The 22931-nt window shown below is 39.4% G+C and overlaps 2 protein-coding genes across 2 annotated transcripts in view; both read left to right on the forward strand.

Moving 5' to 3' along the window:
- Positions 1-22931, forward strand: part of LOC132140022 (gastrula zinc finger protein XlCGF57.1-like) — a 69999-nt gene that overhangs the window by 21328 nt on the left and 25740 nt on the right. The window lies entirely within an intron of this gene.
- LOC132153803 (gastrula zinc finger protein XlCGF57.1-like) lies at positions 1849-21478 on the forward strand. Its single transcript, XM_059562706.1, has 3 exons — positions 1849-2436; positions 18948-20131; positions 21455-21478. Exons 1-3 carry the CDS (start codon positions 2352-2354, stop codon positions 21476-21478), a joined length of 1293 nt encoding a protein of 430 aa, XP_059418689.1. The 5' UTR covers positions 1849-2351.

Here is a 22931-nt window from a genome sequence, read left to right on the forward strand (position 1 = left end):
AATTGTATTCTTGTTTTTGTGAATCGTTTGTTCTCAATTTGGTTTTTGTCCCATGAGTATTTTTAATTTGATATTTAAACTAGGCCATTACTGGCGGTTTTACTCAGTGTAACTATAAAGGGAGGAATGAAAATTGAAGTTTTTTTTAAATTTTTTTATTTTTTTTATTATATTTTTATTTTTATTTGAGGGTCAGTTTATATTTCTCCTCTACAGTTATGGGCCATTCTAGCCTGAGTAAATTTAGCCAGTTTGAAAGTAAAATTACCTGATTATTTGGTTAATAAAATTGAAATTGTGTTCATAGTAATTCTACTTTAAGGATATTCATTTATTTGAGTAGCCGTGTGGGAAAACCCTTTTACCTGGCCTGGGATGTCCAACCCAAATAAAATCAGAGTGGTGTAGTCACGAATACTGAACAAGAGAACCTACTCATCTGCTTCACCATGAGCTTGGTTTTTCAAGCAGCGCTTCCAATACCTGTCAGCAGTTCCAGCTGTGAGCGGTCATTTAGTGCATTGCATCGTCTACATTACACGGCTTAGACGAACAATGGGCCAGAACAGACTCGATCATTTCAGTTGAAAAAAGAATTTTCAGCACTATACAGGTACATCTCAAAAAATTAGAATACCATGGAAAAGTTCTTTTATTTTTATTTATTTAGTAATTTGATTAAAAAAGCAAACTTTCTTATATTCTACATGTATTGCACACAAACAGAAATATTTCAAGAGTTTTTTTTAAATTTAATTCTGATGGTTACGACTATCAGTTTAGGACAATTAAAAATTAATTGTGAACACAGACCCGGAGCAGTGGGCAGTCATTTATGCTGCTGCGCCTCTGGGAGCAGTTGGGGGTTTGGTGCCTTGCTCAAGGGTACATCAGTCATAATATTGAGGGCGGAGAGAGCGCTGTACATTCATGTAAATGTAATATGTTAACAAATATAAGAAATTAATATATAGACCTATATTGCAAATTAAAATATTTGCATAATCTGATATCTAAATGTATTTACATATAAAGAAAATAAATATATGTAAATATTTCCCATAAAAATATATTTAATATATGTGAAAAATTTAATATATTTCAAAACGTTTACTTTATAAAATATTTGATTATATTTAAATCGAAAAAAAATCTATATATTTCAATATTTGACTTCTGTGTGGGGTGTGTGTGTTATGAAATGTTTGGTGTGTGACATATTTTGGTACGGTGCTGTGACGTCATTAGGCAGCGTCGATCTCGTGCATCTGTTTTGATTCGGATGAAGAAAGGTTTGTCTTTTAAAACGTACAGTGTTTACATCAATGCAAACCGCTGGGACTGTTTAATAGATTTTACAAGCGATGTAAAGCTATTTCATTAATATTGATTGACTGTGACATTGTAGCGCTTTATCTAATGATTATGTGCTCGTTATTTTGAGAGAGTAAAGCGCGTCCACACGAACTCGGTCATTGAGAAGAATTGATTATTATTGCTTGGTTTTAGGCGAGTGCAGAGACTCGTGTATGTGCCGGAGTCAGGAGAATAAATGATTCACGTGACTCCAGTAAAATAGAAATATCTAAAACAAATAGACTGTTATTCATCTATTGCACAAAAGTAACATGAACTAGATTAGCAAGCGCAAGTTTCTGTTTAGGCTATAACGTGTTTGCAGCGTTGAGCAATGCAGTGCTGAAATTTGCATGCTCACGTTTCCTCTCATTATAACACACGAATAGTAGATATTATGAAACATTAATTATGCATATATTTATTGTGTTGTAACAGAGATTTGTGAGATTGCGATGAACTGAGATGTCTTTTAGAGATTATAAATGCATTCTGCCAAACCATGCACACAGCAGCCTATGCTTGCTTTAGTTAAAAATAACAGTGTTCTGTGAATGTTGATGCTTTAATAACAAATATTTGTCGGGAGCGTGTATGCTGGGATTTTATCAATTACATAGAGAAAAAAGGTAATGTAGTAATGTAACTAATTGCGAATTACTTTTGAAGTAAAGTAATCAGAATAGTAACACGATTACTTTGAAAATGTAATTAAATTACTGATTACTCCTTTTAAGAGTAACTTGCCCAACACTGTATTTGAAAGAGTTCAGACTTACATTTCTGTCTGAGACTAGTCTTCATCCTCGTCTGTGAAACCAGAGCTAGCTGAAGCCATTATCTCTCTTTTGAGTCCCTTCCCAGTGTGCTGACTACTGAACTAGAGCTGATTGAGACACAGCCAGTGATTTATCTTGAATTATTCTCATCTTAAACATGACATTGTGTGGATCTCAGCAGGAGTCTTCTGTGTGTTTGGACTCACTGTTATAAAGATGGCGTTTATTAAAGAGGAGAGAGAAGACGTGAAGATTGAAGAAACATTGAGAGTCAAACGAGAAGATACTGAGGAACAAACAGGTTGGTTTTCATTCTTGTTTGATTCTTATTAAAATGACAAGCTTTACAGGAAAGCATGATTTTTTTGAAACATATCCAAGATCTGTAAAATAATCCATGGGACATCAGGAGTTCAACCGTAATTTTACGAAGCTACAGGAATAATTTTTGTGTGAAAACTAAAATCAACTATTTTATTGAACAATTTGTCAGCTTACGCTTTTTACGTTCGGTTAATGCTCTCAAAAATGGTGCCAGAGGCTGATGTGGAGTAGACGAGTTGTTAAATAAAGTCGTAAATAAAATGTATTCTTGTAGCTTTTCAGTTAATTTCAGAAAAGTTTTTATTCTGTCACTTATCAATGTTTCAAAACTCATTCTTGTATTCTTTCTCATTTTCTACTTAAGATCTAATAAAAGGTTAAAATCTTACAATTGTAATTGGAAGAGTGCAGTTATGAGGAGATGGGCTGATTGTCTGCTCTTCAGGGCGGTATGGGGGTGAATTTGAAGGTAGGGGCTTATGTGTGTGAATATCCATGGGTGTTGGCAGTTCGTCTGGCCCAGGGGAAAAAGCTGTTCGTCAGCCTGCTAGAGTGAGATTAGGTTGACCCGTCTTAGATACATCCAACCATTGTGGTGTCATGCACATATTTTATAATGTGGTGAGTTGGTGAGTTGGAGAACAGTTGTAGGTGTACAGTGCATACTGCTGTTAGGGGAATTTACAGTTATAACTCAAGGACCAGGTGTTGTCGCAATGAAGACCAGGAGTCAGAGATGAGTTCAATTAATAATAATAATTTTACTTGAAGAAAATAGTTTGCAGTTTCATAAGCAGAAGTCAGCTTCAATTCTCTTGAAGGAGTTTGTATGCCGCTCTGACGTACAATACATAATCAACCATAGTTATACTCCAGACAGAAGACTTAGTTGCGTCAAAGCGCTGGTCAGCAGCAATCTGATTGGTTCCCAAACCTAGATAAACTTAGACAATCTTCACATATGGGCATAAACATCTTCAGCATATCTCAAAAGATTGTGGCAGGCGTCAGCACGGGTGAAGAAGACACCTCATCTCAGGTCCAGATGTCAGCAATGTCAGCAGAAACTATTCAGTTCGTACAGAACATACGTGCTGGCACACACACATACACAAAAAGCCCATATCTACAATTCAAGGTCCTCTAGCACTGGCAAGTCTCTTATCACTACGGTTGAATACACACACATATAGGCTGACATTAATCTTGAGGAATAGAAATACAGGATAAAACAGACTTCTTAATATCTAGTATACATTTAGAAATGTCACAGTGCTACATGTCTTTTCGTCCCTCGCAGCGCACGTAGGGAAGGCCTCCCTCTGACCCTTTTAGCTGACCCTGTGACCCTAGGAGAAAGAATACACTCACATATGTTCCTGTCTGTTAATTCTAAACACTTCTAAAAGGAAAAATACAAAACCTGTGTAAGCATGCATCTATCTATACAGTTATATAGATGGCCTTTTACTTCTTTAGTTAAATCATACAACAATCTTGGAGGTTAAATACTGATCAATAAGTTGATTAATAATTACACAATATTAATGAGATAATATATATTGAAGAAAGGATATGATTAGCGGCATCCACTCAATCCTCTCCTTCACTGCAGAGCGCTCTAAACGCAGCTGTGAGGAGAAGCAGTGCTGAGTGAGAGCGTGGAGGAGTGGTGTGGACCGAGTCTCACGGATTGTGGGTGGTTCGACAAAGTTTTTAATCCAAATGCAGGTGTACTGTAAAGAATGTCTGGAATGATTGTGTTAAAAGCTGAGCTATATTGCACAAAGTGACTAGTGGGATCACCTGTGATGCAGAGGGTTTTGCGAGTGAGATGGGTTCAGTAAATGTCCTGGAGGGAGGGGAGAGAGACACCAACGATCTTCTCAGCTGCTTTCACTATGCGTTGCAGAGTCTTTCAGCAGGACGCGTTGCAGGCGCCATACCACACAGTGATGCAGCTCGACAGGATGCTCTCGATGGTGCCTCTGTAGAAGGTGTACATGATGGGGGGTGGGGCTCTGGCTCTCCTCAGTTTGCAGAGGAAGTAGAGACGCTGTTGTGATTTCTTGGCCAGTGCTGTGGTTTAGTCAGTCCAGGAGAGGTCCTCTGTGATGTGCACACCCAGGAACTTGGTGCTGCTCACTCTCTCCACAGTCGCACCGTTGATGGTCAGAGTTACATGCTGAGTGTGTGCTCTCCTGAAGTCTACAATCTCCTTCGTCTTCTCCACGTTCAGAGAGAGATCACTGCTCACTGATCACTGTCACTGCACCACCCGGCCAGGCGGCTCACCTTGCTCCTGTAGTTTGTCTCATCTCTGTTGCTAATGAGACCTACCACAGTCGTGTCATCCGCAAACTTAATGAAGAGGTTGGAGTTGTGTGATGGTGTGCAGTTGTGGGTCAGCAGAGTGAAGAGGAGGGGGCTCAGCACACATCCTTTGGGGGCCCCAGTGATCAGTGTGACGGTGCTGGATGTGTAACTGCCGACTCGTTGCTGCCTGAGACCTTCGAGTCAGAAAGTCGTAAAAGAAAACTATTTTCCCCCATATATTTAATCATTGAGGATTTCTTCAAAAAATTTAAAAATCTTGTCTCGTGGGATGTGTTTCGTCACACCCCTAAATATATGGTTCATTGTAGTTTGTATTTTCCCTAAACATAGCACACACAGAACCATACTTAAACTGTGACTCTAAAACCATGATACAAACCGTAAACTGAATCGTTGCACCCCTTATATACACTGAACAAAATTATAAACGGAAAAATTTTGTTTTTGCCCCCATTTTTCATGAGCTGAACTCAAAGATCTAAGACTTTTTCTATGTACACTGTAAAAAGTTTAACTATTATTTACTCAATTTTTTTTGTGAAACATTTTTACACTCAAAAAAATTTAGTATATTTAAAGCTGTGAAATCAATGAAATATACTGTTTAACTTGAGTAAATGTCAGTAAAAATTTTTTTGTAAATCTGAATAACTGAATTACTTTATATGAGAAATAAAATTAATTAGATATAATCAAAATTACACCACAACTGCAATTCTGTGTCAAATAAACAAAAAATATTGAGTAGAAATAATTGAAATATTAATGAAATTTAACCAAACAAATGTGCTATATTTACTAAATGTAACAGTGAATTTAACTTAATATTGGTCTATAAATTATAAAAATGTTGCATTCACTTTTTTTACACTATTTACCCTTTACAATGAATATAATAAAACCAAATAAAGAAACACATTTTTAATTGAACATTTATTTGTCAATTAAACATTAGACAAAGTCTAAAACCAACCTACTGTATGAAACATTTCATACATTTTAATATTCAAGTAGATTGCAAAATTCAAAAATTTAAAGTAGCCATAAGAGAAATTACTAAACCTTATGAAACATTTCATCCATCTTAAAGGGTAACTAAACCCCTGGTCAGAGCTTGACTCCACCCACTGGCAATATTTGAAAAATACTGAAAAGTGGGCAGATCACAGCGGAGATAGAGGGGACGAACCTAGGGCGGGGCTGAGTGGGTGGGGCATGAACCTGAGACCCGCAGTGACGGATTGATTGACAGCTGCTGTCAGAGTCGCTAAAATGGAGAGTGACTGTAGTGACGCAAATAGCTTTGCAACAGAGCTTTCATTTGAAGTAGAGGACTTTTCTCCACCACCTTCACCTGAAGTGCAGGATGTCGAGGTGTCTGTGGCCTTAGCCATATCAATTCGAGCCGCTGGCTCAAACTGCGCTCTTAACTCCCGCACCACATCGCTTTTCAGCGCGAGCTGTGTGGAGAAGCCCATTTCCACCTCCATTGCGTTGGAGAAACAATCCCGTGTAAAATGCAGTTTGCACACTCTAGCTCTAGGCGGGAGCTCGCGGTCTTCCAGGCCAAGTGCAAGCAACCACTGGCACCTAATTTTAAAATCTGCTGGAAAAATATGCAGTCCAGCATTGCTGTCGAAACCAGCAACACTACACCAACGTATCATCCTGACCACTGTACTAAATACAGATAAATCTACGCCAACTTGAAGCTATCCTAACTGATGCAATACTATGCTACTAACTAACTATGCTTCTAACAATACTAACGTTACACTAACAACTATGCTAATTAACGACATAAGCTACACAAAATAATCTAAATAACTATATAAATGCTATGCTAAATAGATGCTATAATAGTCTATCCTGGTCGTTTTCAATGCTCGCAATTCCAACTCCTGACTCACTACAGTAATTTTGACGGAACAAGATGGTTTTATACTGCCAAGGGCGTGGTTTTCTACTGCCAAGGGCATGGAAGCTCGTACCAAGGGGCGTGGTGAGCTGCGTCACTTGCCACCGCAACATCCAATAGGAAAAACCAACTGCAGTCGCCACCGTTCAACCTGAAGAGGGCAGCACTCAGACGTTTTTACACCATATATTGTAGAATTAAAACACTTTATACTCAAATGTCAAAAAAGTTACTCGAGTCAATGAACAGCACTAATAAAGCCCCATTCTTACAGATCATTAACTAAAAAAAGTTGGTTTAGGGTTTAGTTACCCTTTAATATTCAAGTAGATTGCATGTAAAATACGATAGCCATAAGATAAATGACATCTTACTCCATTTCCTGGTGCATACCAGCCATTTGCAGTCACACTTAACATTAAACCATAAAAAAAAATAAAAGCAAAACTTACATTAATATTTAAGGGATAGTTCACCCAAAAAGTTGAAGGTTGTCATTGACTTTTCATAGTATATATTTTTTTCCTACCATGAAAGTCAATGACAACCTTCAACTGTCTGTTAACCAACATTCTTTAAAATATCTTTTGTGTTCAACAGAAGAAAGAAACTCGTACAGATTTGAGACAACTTGAGGGGGAGTACATTATGACAACATTTTCATTTTTGGGTGAACTATCCCTTCAACAGAATTAATCAGATGAAAGAAACACTTCCATCAGGAATGCCCATACTGTGTCTTAAACAGCAACTATGTAAGAAGATAATTTTTTAACCTCTGAACATTAACAGAGAGTCTTGAAGGATCCTGCTCAAGAAACAGTTTTTGGAACACCTCAAGTGAGTATTTGTGGGTCTTGGGATATCTCAAAGCCAATGTGTATGTGACTCCCAAAATATAGCAGCAGGCTCTGCTGAGATTTCCCAAGATTGCTGAGAACAGTGATGCCCTCAATCACAACTCCTACATCGCTGACTGCCCCATCATTGTCCCGAAAGATGTAGATTTTTATGATCACCTCTGCCAACTCCGCTTGTACGAAGACTGGTAGATCAGCTGAACCCTACTGGTAAATTGTAAAGATAACTGGTTAGAGCTAACATTCAAACTTGAATGTTACAAGAAAGTGACAAATACACAAAACAAATAGCACCTGAAGAAACAAACATCCTGTTGGACCATATGACAGGTAAAATGTCAAAGTTTACTGGGCGAGGGGTTGCAAAAATTAACAGCATTCTTCTTAACAAGAGCACAGGTTAATTTTCTACATAGAGAAAGATTTTTTAACGAAAAACATTAAAGAAAAATGAAAAGAGACCAACTGCAAGCTTCAGTGCTGTAAATCAATGCTATATGCTTTTATTGAGGTCCACATTATTTCAACCAATTTCTTTTTAAATAAACATGTTTTATATGGAATTAAAATGACAAATGGTTTTGAAACAAAACTTGTTTAATTGCACTACTTGAAAAAAAAATGCATTGCATTAACCCTCACACTCAACCCTTAACTCTCTAAATAATTATGTGGCTTAGTAAATATTACAGTAATATTTAGCATTATTAACTTAATAAAATCTCTGAATATCGTTTACTTGATTGTACAAAAGACAGTAGAATGTTGGCGCTAGCAAGAATTGATAATATTGAAAAGTGAAAGTGACATACAGCCAAGTATGGTGACCCATACTCATAATTCGTGCTCTGGATTTAACCCATCCAAAGGAGACACACACAGCAGTGAACACACACCCAGAGCAGTGGGCATCATTTATGCTGCGGCGCTCAGGGAGCAGTTGGGGGTTCGGTGCCTTGCTCAAGGACATCTCCGTTGTGTTATTGCCGCCCGAGACTCAAACACACAACCTTAGGGTTAGGAGTCATACTCTCTAACCACTAGGCTACGACTTCCCCAAAAATTTACATGTGTACCTTAAAATTCAATGTAAGTCGTTTTGGATAAAAGCGTCTGCCAAATGCATAAATATAAACATACCAAAGATAATTGACTAAAAATACAACAGTTAATTTTATCTAAAATGTTATAAAAAAATATAAAAAGTTATATTTTAGTTTTTTTTCACTAAAACAATTTAGTATTTGGCTAACCAATTGTTTATTTATAATACACTTAACATATTTGTGAAATTTGTATCAAACTATTAGAGGATAAAGAATTAAACTGATCTGTTTCAAGAAACAAAAATATTACTAAATTTAAATCAAAATTAGTATATTTAACACACTCTTGAGAAATTTTTACTTTTGACAAGCCACCGACGCCAAAGGGGAACCGGGATTTGTACAAAATCGTTCTCCATTGGGCATGTATAGTTATAGTTGCTGGACCATGGTTACACTAATCGTTACTGTGTGTTCACACCGTCAACGTCGAGAGCGTCAAAGTGGCCAGAAGTCATTCATTTTCAATGTGAGCCGGCGTCGAGGAGCGGCACGACTTGGCCGTTGTGAGCGGCGAGGAGAGTTTAAATCAAGGCAACTTTATGGTAATGAGCTATGACGCGGTTCAGCAGCAACCAATCGGAACGTAGCAGTCCACCGCTTGAGAGGATTCCAGAGAACGCAGCTCCGACCACATTAGTTCCCAAGCACAATGGAGGACAGGTTGAATATTGCTGTGACGTGTTTGCAATAATCTATGACATGTCTCTGTTTGCGCACAGGAACATAAAAAATAAATTAAAAATGATTTGTGGACCAAGGTGTCTTGAGATTGTTCTTTTTTCCTGGTGAGTTGCTGATGTGCAGTAATGTTATAGGAATAATAAGCTAATGATAACAAATTTCCCTGATATTACTTACATTAATGTTTATACTTGATTATATTTACTTAAGACTTTTACTTGCATCAGAGTGTTTTTACAGTGCTTTATACATTACGAGGTAAAGGATCTTAATACTTCGTCCACAACAATAATTAATGAGGTTAACTTATAACGTTACCTCCTTGTGGTTAGTCTGCACAAGTTTAACAAGCTTGTTTGCTTGCACATGTGATCACTTTAGCCATGAAATTTACTCAATTTATTTAAACTGTCGTTTATTAAGCTGGAACTTTATTTAGGAAAATTGGTAGGAAATACTTAATAATTTTAGTTTTCTTAAACAGATCAGTACAAGTAAATAATTATCAAATATTTATATTAGAATTCACCAGACATATTGAGGGTATATTAAAATTATTATTAGTTAGTTAAATACTTATTTATTTACATTAAATAAACTTAAATAATATATGTACATTTTAGAGAAATTACCTGTTGTTTCTGTCAATATTAGAGCTTCCTTTTATTGTGGCCAGCCCAAGGCACTCCTGTGCAATAATCATGCTGTCTAATCGACATCTTGATATGCCACACCTCTGAGGTGGATGGATTATTTCGGCAAAGGAGAAGTGCTTTTCAAGTGCAATTCTTGAATGTAAATTCGTTAACTTTTTGATTGTTTGGGGTGATTTAAACAAAGTATTGAATGGATTTTTATCTGGGTAGTTTTGTCCACACACTGTGAAGACACATTTTATGCAAGCCCCATGTAAAAGGGAAATTTGCATATGATGTCCCCTTTAAAAACAGAAACACAAATTCTCAGAAAAATCTCAAATTTGTGCATTAAACCTACGTACAAACGTTTTCACAAACAAATCATAATTCACTAAAACTTTTGTACTAAAAATTATTCTAAATGTATTGTTTAAATTTAGCCACATTGTAGGGCTTTCGGCATGAAAGGAGGATTTAAGGTCAGATTTTGATTTGGCCACTTCAAAACCTTAATTTTTATGTATTTAAATATATTTTGAGCCATTCAGAGGTGGACTTGCTGGTGTGTTTGGGATCTTTGTCCTGCTGCAAAAACCCAAGTGCCCTTGTTTTTTTGGAAACAAGACTCTATGCCTGTTATTAGGGATGTGCATTTTAACCAAAAGTAATAATCGATAATCTCTGGGTATTATTCGATTAGTAGTCGAAAATCGCACTCCTTCCGCGCATGCACCCACGTACTCACAACACGCATAAAAAAAAGAGAGCGAGGGAGAGAGACTGTTCAGGCTTTCAATCTGTATGATAACAAACAGTTTAATACATTTAGTCTATCCTAATCCAAGCCAATTGATGGTTGTATGATTGGTGAAACATATAAATATGACATAACCGAATGACGGCACTTAACATAATAGTCCATCTATTAGACCTATCAACTGCTCACAAGGCTGTAGGAGCCTAGGACATTTCTGTTTTTAAAATGAGCATGAACATTAATCACATTTTTTTTTTAAGTTTACAGATCAAGATATGAACAGATTAATTCAACTATGAATATTATGCTTAAAACATCACGTGCTAAAACAGAATCTCATTCTTAAAAAACAGTACGGGCTAAAACATATTGTGAATAGCCTGAATGACGACAGTTAGACCATGTGAACATTAATTTTAATGTATGTATTTATAACGATAACCTATTTCATATTTTTATTTAAAAAAATGAGCATGTCCACATGCTCGGGAAGAAAACGGGACCGCAGTCTGTTCACGATTATTACTCGAGGACAATCTTTCTGAAGGCACAGACGTTGTGCACGCATGCAGTGAGTGGAAAGCGTATTTGCCAGATTTTCAGCAGTATGCCATTCTGGCATGTCTTTGGTCTGCAGAACAGCACTGTGAATTTCCCAATTAACTAAATAATGAAAGTTGATCATGATGTACAATTCAGTTGTAAGTAGGGCTGTGCAATTAATTGAAGACTCCAATAGCACGATATTTATCCCCTGGAATGCGTATTTAAGCAGGGGAACCCCACCAAAAATCGCGATATTTTTTTTTTAAACTGAGGAGCCCCTCAAAATGCAATTAGGCTAGTTTCCTTTCGAGGGAACTTCGAACTGCGTCCTCTAGGGGGCGCTTTGGGGAACACCTCGTCGTTACCCGTGTCTGAAGCATACATAAAAAAAAAACAACTTGTTGGCCGGCGACAGCCTCCGACGTCACTACCGGCGCGACTATAATTCAGCACCGGGAGAGCACGTCATTATCTTCTTCATCTTCAATGACTATTTTGTTTGAAGCGTGCATCTGAAAGAACCGGTAAGGGCGATCTTTCTCTGTTTGTCATGGCGACAACTAGCAAGCGTTAAGACGATGTGTGCATCCGTATCGGCGTTATTTGACACCCGATGACACACGCGATCTTTGTGTCATTTGTTTGGATGAAGAGCACGCACGCGATGTCTTTGAGGAGGCAATCTGCATGCATTGTGAGCGTTTTTTCAATGGAAAAAGCTCCGCTCTCGTTCGTCTCTCTTCTGATAAAAAAAAAACAAAAAACAAAAAAAAGGCAAGCCATCTGCTTCCCGCAGTTCAGGATCTGTCCACGCTGAGGCGGGGAAGAAAATGAGCTTGTGAGAATACAGGTGGATCTGTCTGAATGGTTTAAAGAGGGACTTTCCCTTTCGCGATCGTAAAAAAAAAAAAAAGGGGCGGCGGACGAGAGAGAGCCTTGGGAGGATGATGTTATATCTTTAACACTTTCTCATACTGAGGTTAGTGCTCTGCTGGGTTTTTACCCAGGAAAAGCAGGAGATATTTGAGGATGGTGAAGAAGCTGAGGCTGAGCCTTCTCAATTCTCCTGCCCTGCGTATGTAGAGCTGTTGGAGGTTATTGAGCGAAAATTACTTTTTGACCATAGCCCTCCAGCTCAGGTGAGCCTTTCATTTCTGCATGATCTCCATACAGAGATTAAAAAGAAATGAAAGATGCCGTTTTCTTCTCGCATCCATATGCTTTGGCATTAAAGTAATCTGCCGACATCGAGGTGATGCGCGAAAGTGACTATGAGGGAATGCCCCCTGTAGAAAGAGCTAAAATTTTTATAAATAATTTATAAATTTTTATCTGTGAAATTTTTTCTTTCTGCAGGGGAAACATCCTCTCTTAATCTCCCTCCTTGCCATCTTAGCCCCTTCAGAAAATCATCTCGCTTGAATGGCAAGGCATACGCAGTAGCAGGTCAGGCTGTGGCTTTATTACACACAATGCTGGTGCTTCAAGCATATCAGACTGATCTGCTAAGAAACCTGGATAGAGGCAGGGGCCTTTTTCTGATCAGGTAGCTGAGCTGCGCCGCACCACGGATCTCTCTCCGTGCTACCAAGCAGGCCGCCTCCGCCATGGGCAGGACTATCTGTGGATGAACAGACATCGGGAGGGTTAATAAAACCCTCTCCTTCGACAAAACTGATCAGACGCATTTCTTTAGCAATCATTTCAGTGATATTTGTCTGTTGTTTGCTTTGCCTGTCTAGACTTTATTCAGCATTGTCTTCTCTTCCGGGTCTGTTGTGAACGCGATCACGACGTTACGTGACGTTAACAAAGATAACACATCAGCAGTGTTGTACATCAACAGTCACAGCAGTCGCACTCACAACAGACCCGGAAGAGAAGACAATGCTGAATAAAGTCACAATTTTTCTTTTGTGAAAATTTTTCCCTCTGATGTCACATGGACTACTTTGATGATGTTTTTCTTACTTTTCTGGACATGGACAGTAGACCGTACACACAGTTTCAATGGAGGGACTGAGAGCTCTCGGACTTAATCTAAAATATCTTAAACTGTGTTCTGAAGATGAACGGGTCTTAAGGGTTTGGAACGACATAAGGGTGAGTTATTAATGACACAATTTTAAAATTTGGGTGAACTAACCCTATAAATGAACAAGGTTTAGTGCAGACTTTCCTTCTTGTTGCTGAAACATCTTCGAAAATATTTAGAAAACCTGAATGAAATGTAAACAAATGAGGTAACCCTTAAATTCACAGTCCACTTTTTTGGTTAACACACTCAACTAGTGTTGTCACGGTACCAAAATGTCAATATTCGGTACCGATACCAGTGAAAATCCATGGTTCTAGGTACCAGTTTCGGTACCAAAAAAAAAAAACACTTTTTATCGCAAAAAATAAAACCAATGCCATTCTTTATACTTATTTACAATTGTGTTTAAAGTTATTCTACAAGTAATATAATTATGAAAAACAGTAAAGTTTCACCCAAATTTAATTGGTCTATTAATGAATTAAATTTAAACATTTCGTTTTTTGGTAAATAAAGGGGATTTGCTATTAAAATTAAAACATGGAAGAAATGTTGTTTGATTTATTTCTTTAAAAAATAAAGTTGTATTAATTTTTTCAACAGTAGTAGCAGTATCACATACATTTTACAAAATAATAGTAATATTTCTAACACAATGACTTTATGTAAAAACTAACTTTTATTTTGCAACCCCCTATGCACACCTTGGCAATATAATTGCCATTGGCTAGTAAAATTTTTACTTTACTCGCCAGACTGATATACAGTCATGGGCAAAAGTTTTGAGAATTACATAAATATTAGTTTTCAAAAAGTTTGCTGCTAAACTGCTTTTAGATCTTTGTTTCAGTTGTTTCTGTGATGTACTGAAATATAATTACAAGCACTTCATACGTTTCAAAGGCTTTTATCGACAATTACATGACATTTATGCAAAGAGTCAGTATTTGCAGTGTTGGCCCTTCTTTTTCAGGACCTCTGCAATTCGACTGGGCATGCTCTCAATCAACTTCTGGGCCAAATCCTGACTGATAGCAACCCACTCTTTCATAATCACTTCTTGGAGTTTGTCAGAATTAGTGGGTTTTTGTTTGTCCACCTGCCTCTTAAGGATTGACCACAAGTTCTCAATGGGATTAAGATCTGGGGAGTTTCCAGGCCATGGACCCAAAATTTCAACATTCTGGTCCCCGAGCCACTTAGTTATCACCTTTGCCTTATGGCAAGATGCTCCATCGTGCTGGAAAATGCATTGTTCTTCACCAAACTGTTGTTGGATTGTTGGAAGAAGTTGCTGTTGGAGGGTGTTTTGGTACCATTGTTTATTCATGGCTGTGTTTTTGGGCAGAATTGTGAGTGAGCCCACTCCCTTGGATGAGAAGCAATCCCACACATGAATGGTGTCGGGATGCTTTACTGTTGGCATGACACAGGACTGATGGTAGCGCTCTCCTTTTCTTCTCTGGACAAGCCTTTTTCCAGATGCCCCAATCGGAAAGGGGCTTCATCGGAGAATATGACTTTGCCCCAGTCCTCAGCAGTCCATTCACTATACTTTCTGCAGAAGATCAATCTGTCCCTGATGTTTTTTTTGGAGAGAAGTGGCTTCTTTGCTGCCCTTCTTGACACCAGGCCATCTTCCAAAAGTCTTGGCCTCACTGTGCGTGTAGATGCGCTCACACCTGCCTGCTGCCATTCCTGAGCAAGCTCTGCACTGGTGGCACTCCGATCCTGCAGCTGAATCCTCTTTAGGAGACGATCCTGGCGCTTGCTGGACTTTCTTGGACGCCCTGAAGCCTTCTTTACAAGAATTGAACCTCTTTCCTTGAAGTTCTTGATGATCCTATAAATTGTTGATTTAGGTGCAATCTTAGTAGGCACAATATCCTTGCCTGTGAAGCCATTTTTATGCAACGCAATGATGGCTGCACGCGTTTCTTTGCAGGTCACCATGGTTAACAATGGAAGAACAATGATTTCAAGCATCACCCTCCTTTTAACATGTCAAGTCTGCCATTCTAACCCAATCAGCCTGACATAATGATCTCCAGCCTTGTGCTCGTCAACATTCTCACCTGAGTTAACAAGACGATTACTGAAATGACCTCAGCAGGTCCTTTAATGACAGCAAAGAAATGCAGTGGAAAGGTTTTTTGGGATTAAGTTAATTTTCATGGCAAAGAAGGACTATGCAATTCATCTGATCACTCTTCATAACATTCTGGAGTATATGCAAATTGCTATTATAAAAACTTAAGTAGCAACTTTTCCAATTTCCAATATTTATGTAATTCTCAAAACTTATGGCCACGACTGTACTATTTCTCACACACACACACACACACACACACACACACATATGATTCCAATCAGGTTAACTTTGTAAAATGGCACAGCTTCTTAAATCTTAGCTTCTTAATCAGTAAGTCAAGCATTATATTATGGTATTAAGCACTATTTAATGATATAACTTTAGCGATTAGAACTAAAACTTGGTAACCATGTATGAATGCATATTTGTCATTTTAATTGAACTTAAGACTGGCGGTGATGCTTAAGATATTTTTGGTCATTGAGGGTTTCTGTAAAAAAAAAAAAAGTAATAGATCATATTAATTATTATTAAAAGATAATGCTACTACTTATTCTACTATGGATTGATGAGCTGCTGGGTTCATGAATATTAATCACGTTGTCTGCGTTCGGTCAAACTGATTTGCTGAAATCAAAACAGGGATTGTAATAGACAGCGCCAGCCAATGAAATCGCCATTTGTGCATTAGCTCCGCCCACTACCGGAGAAACCGGCATATCTTCTGCTTGTTCGAAAAAGTTGAATAATTCTAAATGAACTCCATTATTTTGACAGGAGAAGACAACAAAGAACAGTTTACATATAGCGTGTCGATTCACCATGGTAAGACTCTCGTTCTCTCTCTTTGCATGTGTGAGAAACAGCGCTATCAGCAAAGCGACGGCGAGTCATGCACCTTCACAAAGAATTTATAGTTCGGCAAATACAGGTGCACTGTGCGTCCATTGAAATGTATTGAAAAGTACAGATCGCTTGATGGAGACCTCTGAAGCGCTCAGTCAGTGTTCAGCGAGTGAAAATGTTCTAATCTTATAATAACCTCGAACACACACACTGGCGATTAAAATGGCTAACAGTAGACATAATTTAGTCGCCCAGATGCCGTGAATACCTTTAAATTGACACTGATTTTACTCAGATGAAACCGTAAAATGCTTTGTTTATGTATTTATGTCCTCATTACTGCAAGCGTCACACGCTTCAGTCTATGTAGTAAACAAACCGCACGTCTCTGCCATTCATTCATTCACACAGAGATACGCAGAACATGCAAGATTCATATATTTCAACCATTTGCGGCTTAAAATTTACAGATACTGGTCCATATGGAGATTTGATTTGATTTGATTAATTTATGCTAACTTTGACAAAATCCATCATGGTCCATATTAAAATGTAATTTTAATTTTCATGACTGGATTTTAACATTCCGTCTTCGCAGAAATCATAGCACTGTTTACGTCAAGAACCGGGTTGCCCGCTCCTCGGAACCACCAGTACTTAAAGAAACCTGGTACAGTCACATTTAAATTTTTTTAGTATCGACTTGGTACCGGAGTACCGGGTCTTTTGACAACACATTTCTGCCAGTCGCATGCCTTTTACAACATTTGCACCACCATCTCTGAGCACAAGCACTACTTTCTCTTGAAATTTGCTACTGGTCGAGCATGTTGAGAAACATCTGGCTAATATATTGATACACAGTAATATATACACCGTATGAGAGCCGAACATGGCCTTAACAATCAAGACGACATGTTTTCCTTCCCAGTTCTTGTCAAAAAAAGAAAGAAAAGAAAGGTGAGATTCATCCGAGAGTCAGCATCCCCAGACCAACAGTCTGTGGTGAAAGCTAAATGGGAGCCAGAATCCTCTGGTGCAATCAAAGTTTTGTCAAAACTTCAGTTCAGGCCACTCAAGTACATTCTATGACTGATCCCTGAACCAAGCAGAAGTAGATTTGGATGTGTACTTTGGTGCAAAGACTGAAGATGATGATCAATGGACTTTCCTGCAGGACAGTCATCCCAAAGTCATCACAATTCTTGTCAGAATGGCCTGATACTTCAAAGAATCCATGATGTCCTTCATACGGTCATGATTTCTACTTTCTGCTACAGTAAAGGAACCCCATAACAGGACTGATCCACCTCCAAGTTTGACGATGGAGATGGTGTTCTTCTGTTTATGAGCTTTGCCTCTTTTGCAGCAGACATGCCGCTGATCTATGGGTCCAAAAAGTTCCAGTTGGTCACATCACTCCATAAAACATTCAGAGCTCCACAGGTCTACACAAATGAATTTTAGCTAGTTCATGTCTGCCTTTTGTTCTTCTTGATCAAGAGTGGTATTCATTGAGATGTCTCAACATGAAGGCCGTACTTGTCTAGTGTTCTTCTTACACACTGGATTGAAATGGTTTTCCTCCTTTCGTCGGGTCATCTTGCAAGTCTTTGGCTTTACATTGAAGGTTTTTCTCAATTGCTCTGATTAAACATTTTTATGATATTGTGGTTTTTCTTCAACAACCACAAAAGTTTTGTTACAACACACTTTAATCTAAGGAATAAGACTTATAGGGGTGGTTTCCCAGACAGGGTTATCTTAAACCAGGACTAGGCCTTCGTTTAATTAGGAAATATAAATAGTTTTAACTAGCATGCCTTTATAAAAACATTACTTGTGTACATTTTGAGGCAAAACAAAGGGGACTGATGTATTTTAAGATATGTCAGTGCAATATTTTTCAGTTTGGACAGCTCTTACATTTATTTTAGTCTAGGACTAGACGAATCCCTGTCCGGGAAACCACCCCTTAACGTCTTTGAAATCTTCATAAAGCTTTAGATTTTCTAAAGTAATGCAATTATTTTATTCTTTATAGCTTTTGCAAGATCTCTGTTGACTGCCATTTTTGCCACTCAACTTCAGCACATGCATGAACTGTATGTATGTGTAACAGCTCAAGCTAATTCTGTTTCTAATAGTTTCTAAAGACTGTGTTTTGAGACTGTTTTATTCCCCACCATGTGAATAAGTGACTTAAAAACCGCAATGATGAATAGGGGTTTAATATTTATTTAAAAAATCTTATAACTAAAAAATATTACATTACATAATGAAATTATCACTTGTAAAATGCCAATGAACTGTTATAGATGCAATTTTTATATTATCCTGGATCTTCAGAAAAGCTTGTATTTGTAAAGTACTGCAGTCTTTGAGCGGTTGAGTAAGTTTCTAGAATTATATGCATCACCTCCTTCAGTTAGATTAGTGTATAAACTATCTAGCTAAAGAATATAGAATACCAAAGACGTATCACTCTTATAGTTTTGAATGGGGGAAAATGCAACGCTCAATATGGCTGCTCAATCGCAGGTGAATGTTTGGCTCAACCAATCAGAATCAAGGACCAGAACTATCCATTTTATAATAATGTTTTGATATATGTTTCTTTATGCTGTTTAACTGGGCTAACTTTCATTTGTCTTTTTTCACCATAGACCTCATGCCGCTGAAAGAGGAGCACACTTTACCAAATGAAACGGAAGAGAATGAACAAAATGAGACTCATCATGATTTTAAAACCGGAGAAGAATCTTTCTGTTGGCCACAGATTAAAGAGACTTTCTCACAGAAGACCGCTCATAAAACAGGAACTGAAAGTTATTTTACACCTTTTCACTCTAAAAAGAGTTTCAAGGAACATGAAAACCTGAAAGTCCACAATGGAGGGAAGACATTCCCCTGCCAACAGTGTGGACAAAAATTTACTCAACAAGGAAACCTTAACAGGCACATGAGAGTTCACACTGGAGAGAAGCCTCACACCTGCCCTGAGTGTGGAAAGAGTTTCGATCGTAATGGAAACCTTAAAGAGCACATGAGAATTCACACTGGAGACAAGCCTTACACCTGCCAACAGTGTGGAAAAAGTTTTACTCAACAAGGAAACCTTAACAGGCACATAAGAGTTCACACTGGAGAGAAGCCTTACACCTGCAAACAGTGTGGAAAGTGTTTCGATCATAATGGAAACCTTAAAGTGCACATGAGAATTCACACTGGGGAGAAACCATATACCTGCAAACAGTGTGGAAAGTGTTTCGATCATAATGCAAACCTTAAAGTTCACATGAGAATTCACACTGGAGAGAAACCATACTCCTGTAAACAGTGCGGAGTCAGTTTCACTCATGATGGAACTCTGTACAGGCACATGAGAATTCACACTGGAGGGAAGCCTTTCACCTGTCAACAGTGTGGAGTCAATTTCACACTTAAAGGAAACCTTAAATCTCACATGAAAATTCACACTGGAAAGAAGCCTTTCACCTGCCAACAGTGTGGAAAAAGTTTCCGTAGAAAAGGAAACCTAAATGACCACACGAAAATTCATACAGGAGAGAGTCCTTTTACCTGCCAACTGTGTGATAAAAGTTTCAGCCGGAAAGGAAGCCTTAATAAACACATGACAATTCACACAATAAAAAAACTTTATACATGCGCTCAGTGTGGAGAGAGTTTCGATCTACATGGAAGCCTTAAAGCCCACATGAGAGTTCACACTGGAGAGAGTTCCTTCATCAGCCAACAGTGTGGAAAATGTTTTAGTAAAAAATCAAACCGTAACAAGCACATGAGAAAATCACATGGCACATTTTCTGTCACGGTTCTTGAATGCACCGTCTCCAGCTGTATTCATGTTACGTCATGTTGATTGTTTCATGTGGGTGTTGCCGCTGATCATCTGATCAGAGGCAGGTGCTACTCATTCCAACTGCCTATTTAACGCCCTGTCTTTCGTCTCCGTTGTTTGAGGTCGTCCGTGTCTGATGTCTGATTTGTGTGTTCCTGCCTTGCTTTGTCTCCTGTTCGGTTTCTGTTGGATCATTACCTTCGCTCACAGATTATCGTCACCTCACTTGGATTTACCACCGCCGTCATCATCATCAGCGCACTCAATTCACCTACTCACCAGTCTGTGCTGCCATCGCGGTTCCTGCGTCATTCTCCAACCTACCATCATTCTCAAATATTATAATAAACTCTGTTAACTTGCTTTTGCCTCCTGTCCTTCATAATCCAGCGTCACAGAACGATCTGACCAACATGGAGGCAGCGAGTACTCAACCATCTGTTCTGGAAGAATTTCTCAGCGCCAGTGTTCGGAGGATGGACTCCCAGGAGAGGAGTGTTAATGACACTAGTCGCACGGTTCAAGCCCTGGTGACGCAGGTGTCCGAGCTCACCCAACAATTCCATCTACTTCGAGCTCCCACTGTGCCACCCACACCGCCGGTTCTCCCTATACCACCAGTGACCGCCTCCCCGCCAGAACCACGCCTCCCCATCCCGGAGACATACTCGGGTGAGCCTAACTTCTGTACAGCATTTTTTAACCCCGCTGTGACATGCACTTTTCCCTACAGCCCAGAACCTTTGATAACGAAAGGGCCAAGGTGGCCTTTGTGTTGACGCTACTCTCGGGGAGGGCGGCATTATGGGGGACAGTGGTGTGGGAGAACCAGGATCCATGCTGCTCCTTGTTTCAGGCACTCTCCGCCGAGATGAGACGGGTCTTCGATCGGGCCGTCGCAGGACGGGAGGCGGCCAGGAGGCTGCCAGCACAGACCCACCACTGTCAAGCACTACTGGACTCTGGAGCAGAAGGTAACTTCATGGATAGCACATTGGCACACAAACTCCACATTCCCCTCAGACCCCTTCCACACCACATCACGGTTCACTGTTCCCACTGGACAGCAACTCCCTACCATCTCATACATCACTGAAGACATCACACTCATCACATCTGGCAATCACTCCGAGACTATTTCCTTTCACATCCTTGACTCTCCCCTGGCACCCATTGTCCTCGGGCACCCTTGGCTCCTCCTCCATAACCCCAAAATAGACTGGTCCTCTAATTCCATTTTGTCCTGGTGTAAGAAGTGTCATGAGTCCTGTTTAGTGTCTGCCTGTCCGTCTGTGTCTATGTCTGTTACAGGAGGAGGTGGTGGATTTGTCTTAACGTGCCCGCTGAGTACCTCCATCTGAAAGAAGTGTTCAGTAAGTCTCGTGCTGCTTCTCTTCCTCCGCATCGTCCCTACGACTGTGCCATAGATTTACTGTCAGGTAAGTCTCCGCCTAAGGGCAAACTTTATTCACTTTCTGTTCCAGAGAGGGAGGCTATGGAGAAATATATTTCTGATTCTCTAGCTTCTAAATTCATCTGCCCCTTCCTCTTATCCTGCGGGGGCGGGGTTCTTTTTTGTGGGAAAGAAGGATGGATCACTGCGACCTTGTAAAGATTTACCGGGGACTGAACAACATCACGGTTAAGAATACTTATCCTTTACCGTTGATGTCTTCGGCCTTCAAGAGGTTGCAGGGAGCGTCAATTTTCACAAAACTGGACTTACGCAATGCGTATCATTTGGTTCGGATCAGGCAGGGGGATGAATGGAAGACCGCTTTTAACACCCCCAGAGGGCACTTTGAATATTTGGTTATGCCCTTCGGGCTTTCCAACTCCCCAGCGGTCTTCCAGGCACTCGTCAACGACGTGCTGCGAGATATGAATGATCAGTTCATTTATGTCTACCTGGACGACATATTGATTTTTTCTTCCTCTCTCCAGGAACATGTGCAGCACGTCCGACGAGTGCTTCAGAGGTTGCTAGAGAATGTGCTTTTTGTCAAGGCGGAGAAATGCGAATTTCATGCACAGTCAATTCCATTTTTGGGGTATATCGTGTCGACTGAGGGAATACGCATGGATCCCGAGAAAGTTAAGGCTGTGGTAGAGTGGCCAAGTCCAGATTCCCATAAGGCCCTACAGAGGTTTCTGGGGTTCGCTAACTTCTACCGGCGTTTCATTCGCAACTTCAGCCAACTAGCCGCACCTCTGACCACCTTGACCTCCGCCAAGACTGCGTTCAGGTGGTCAGACACAGCTGAGGCTGTGTTTGCCAAACTGAAGAGCCGTTTCATTTCAGCTCCCATTCTGATTACCCCTGACCCTACACGTCAGTTCGTGGTGGAGGTCGATGCGTCAGAGGTGGGGGTAGGAGCGGTGTTATCACAACGTTCTCCCTTAGACGACAAGGTCCATCCTTGTGCGTATTTTTCATATCGTTTATCTCCTGCAGAACGAAATTACGATATTGGTAACCGAGAATTGTTGAAAGTTAAGATGGCATTGGAGGAATGGCGACACTGGTTAGAAGGATCGGGGGTTCCTTTTATAGTATGGACTGACCACAAGAATTTAGAGTACATTAGCACTGCCAAAAGGTTGAACTCCAGGCAGGCTCGATGGGCACTTTTTTTCGGACGTTTTGACTTTACTATTTCGTACCGCCCTGAGACATTATTTATTACATTATTATTTATAATGTATTTATCAAATACATTTTATGTATTTTTCCTGAGACATTAGTGGTCTCCACTCTCACATGGGAGATCGAATCGAAGGTCAGAAC

The sequence above is a fragment of the Carassius carassius genome, chromosome 1 (assembly GCF_963082965.1).
Source record: "Carassius carassius chromosome 1, fCarCar2.1, whole genome shotgun sequence".
Classification (NCBI taxonomy): Eukaryota; Metazoa; Chordata; class Actinopteri; order Cypriniformes; family Cyprinidae; genus Carassius; species Carassius carassius.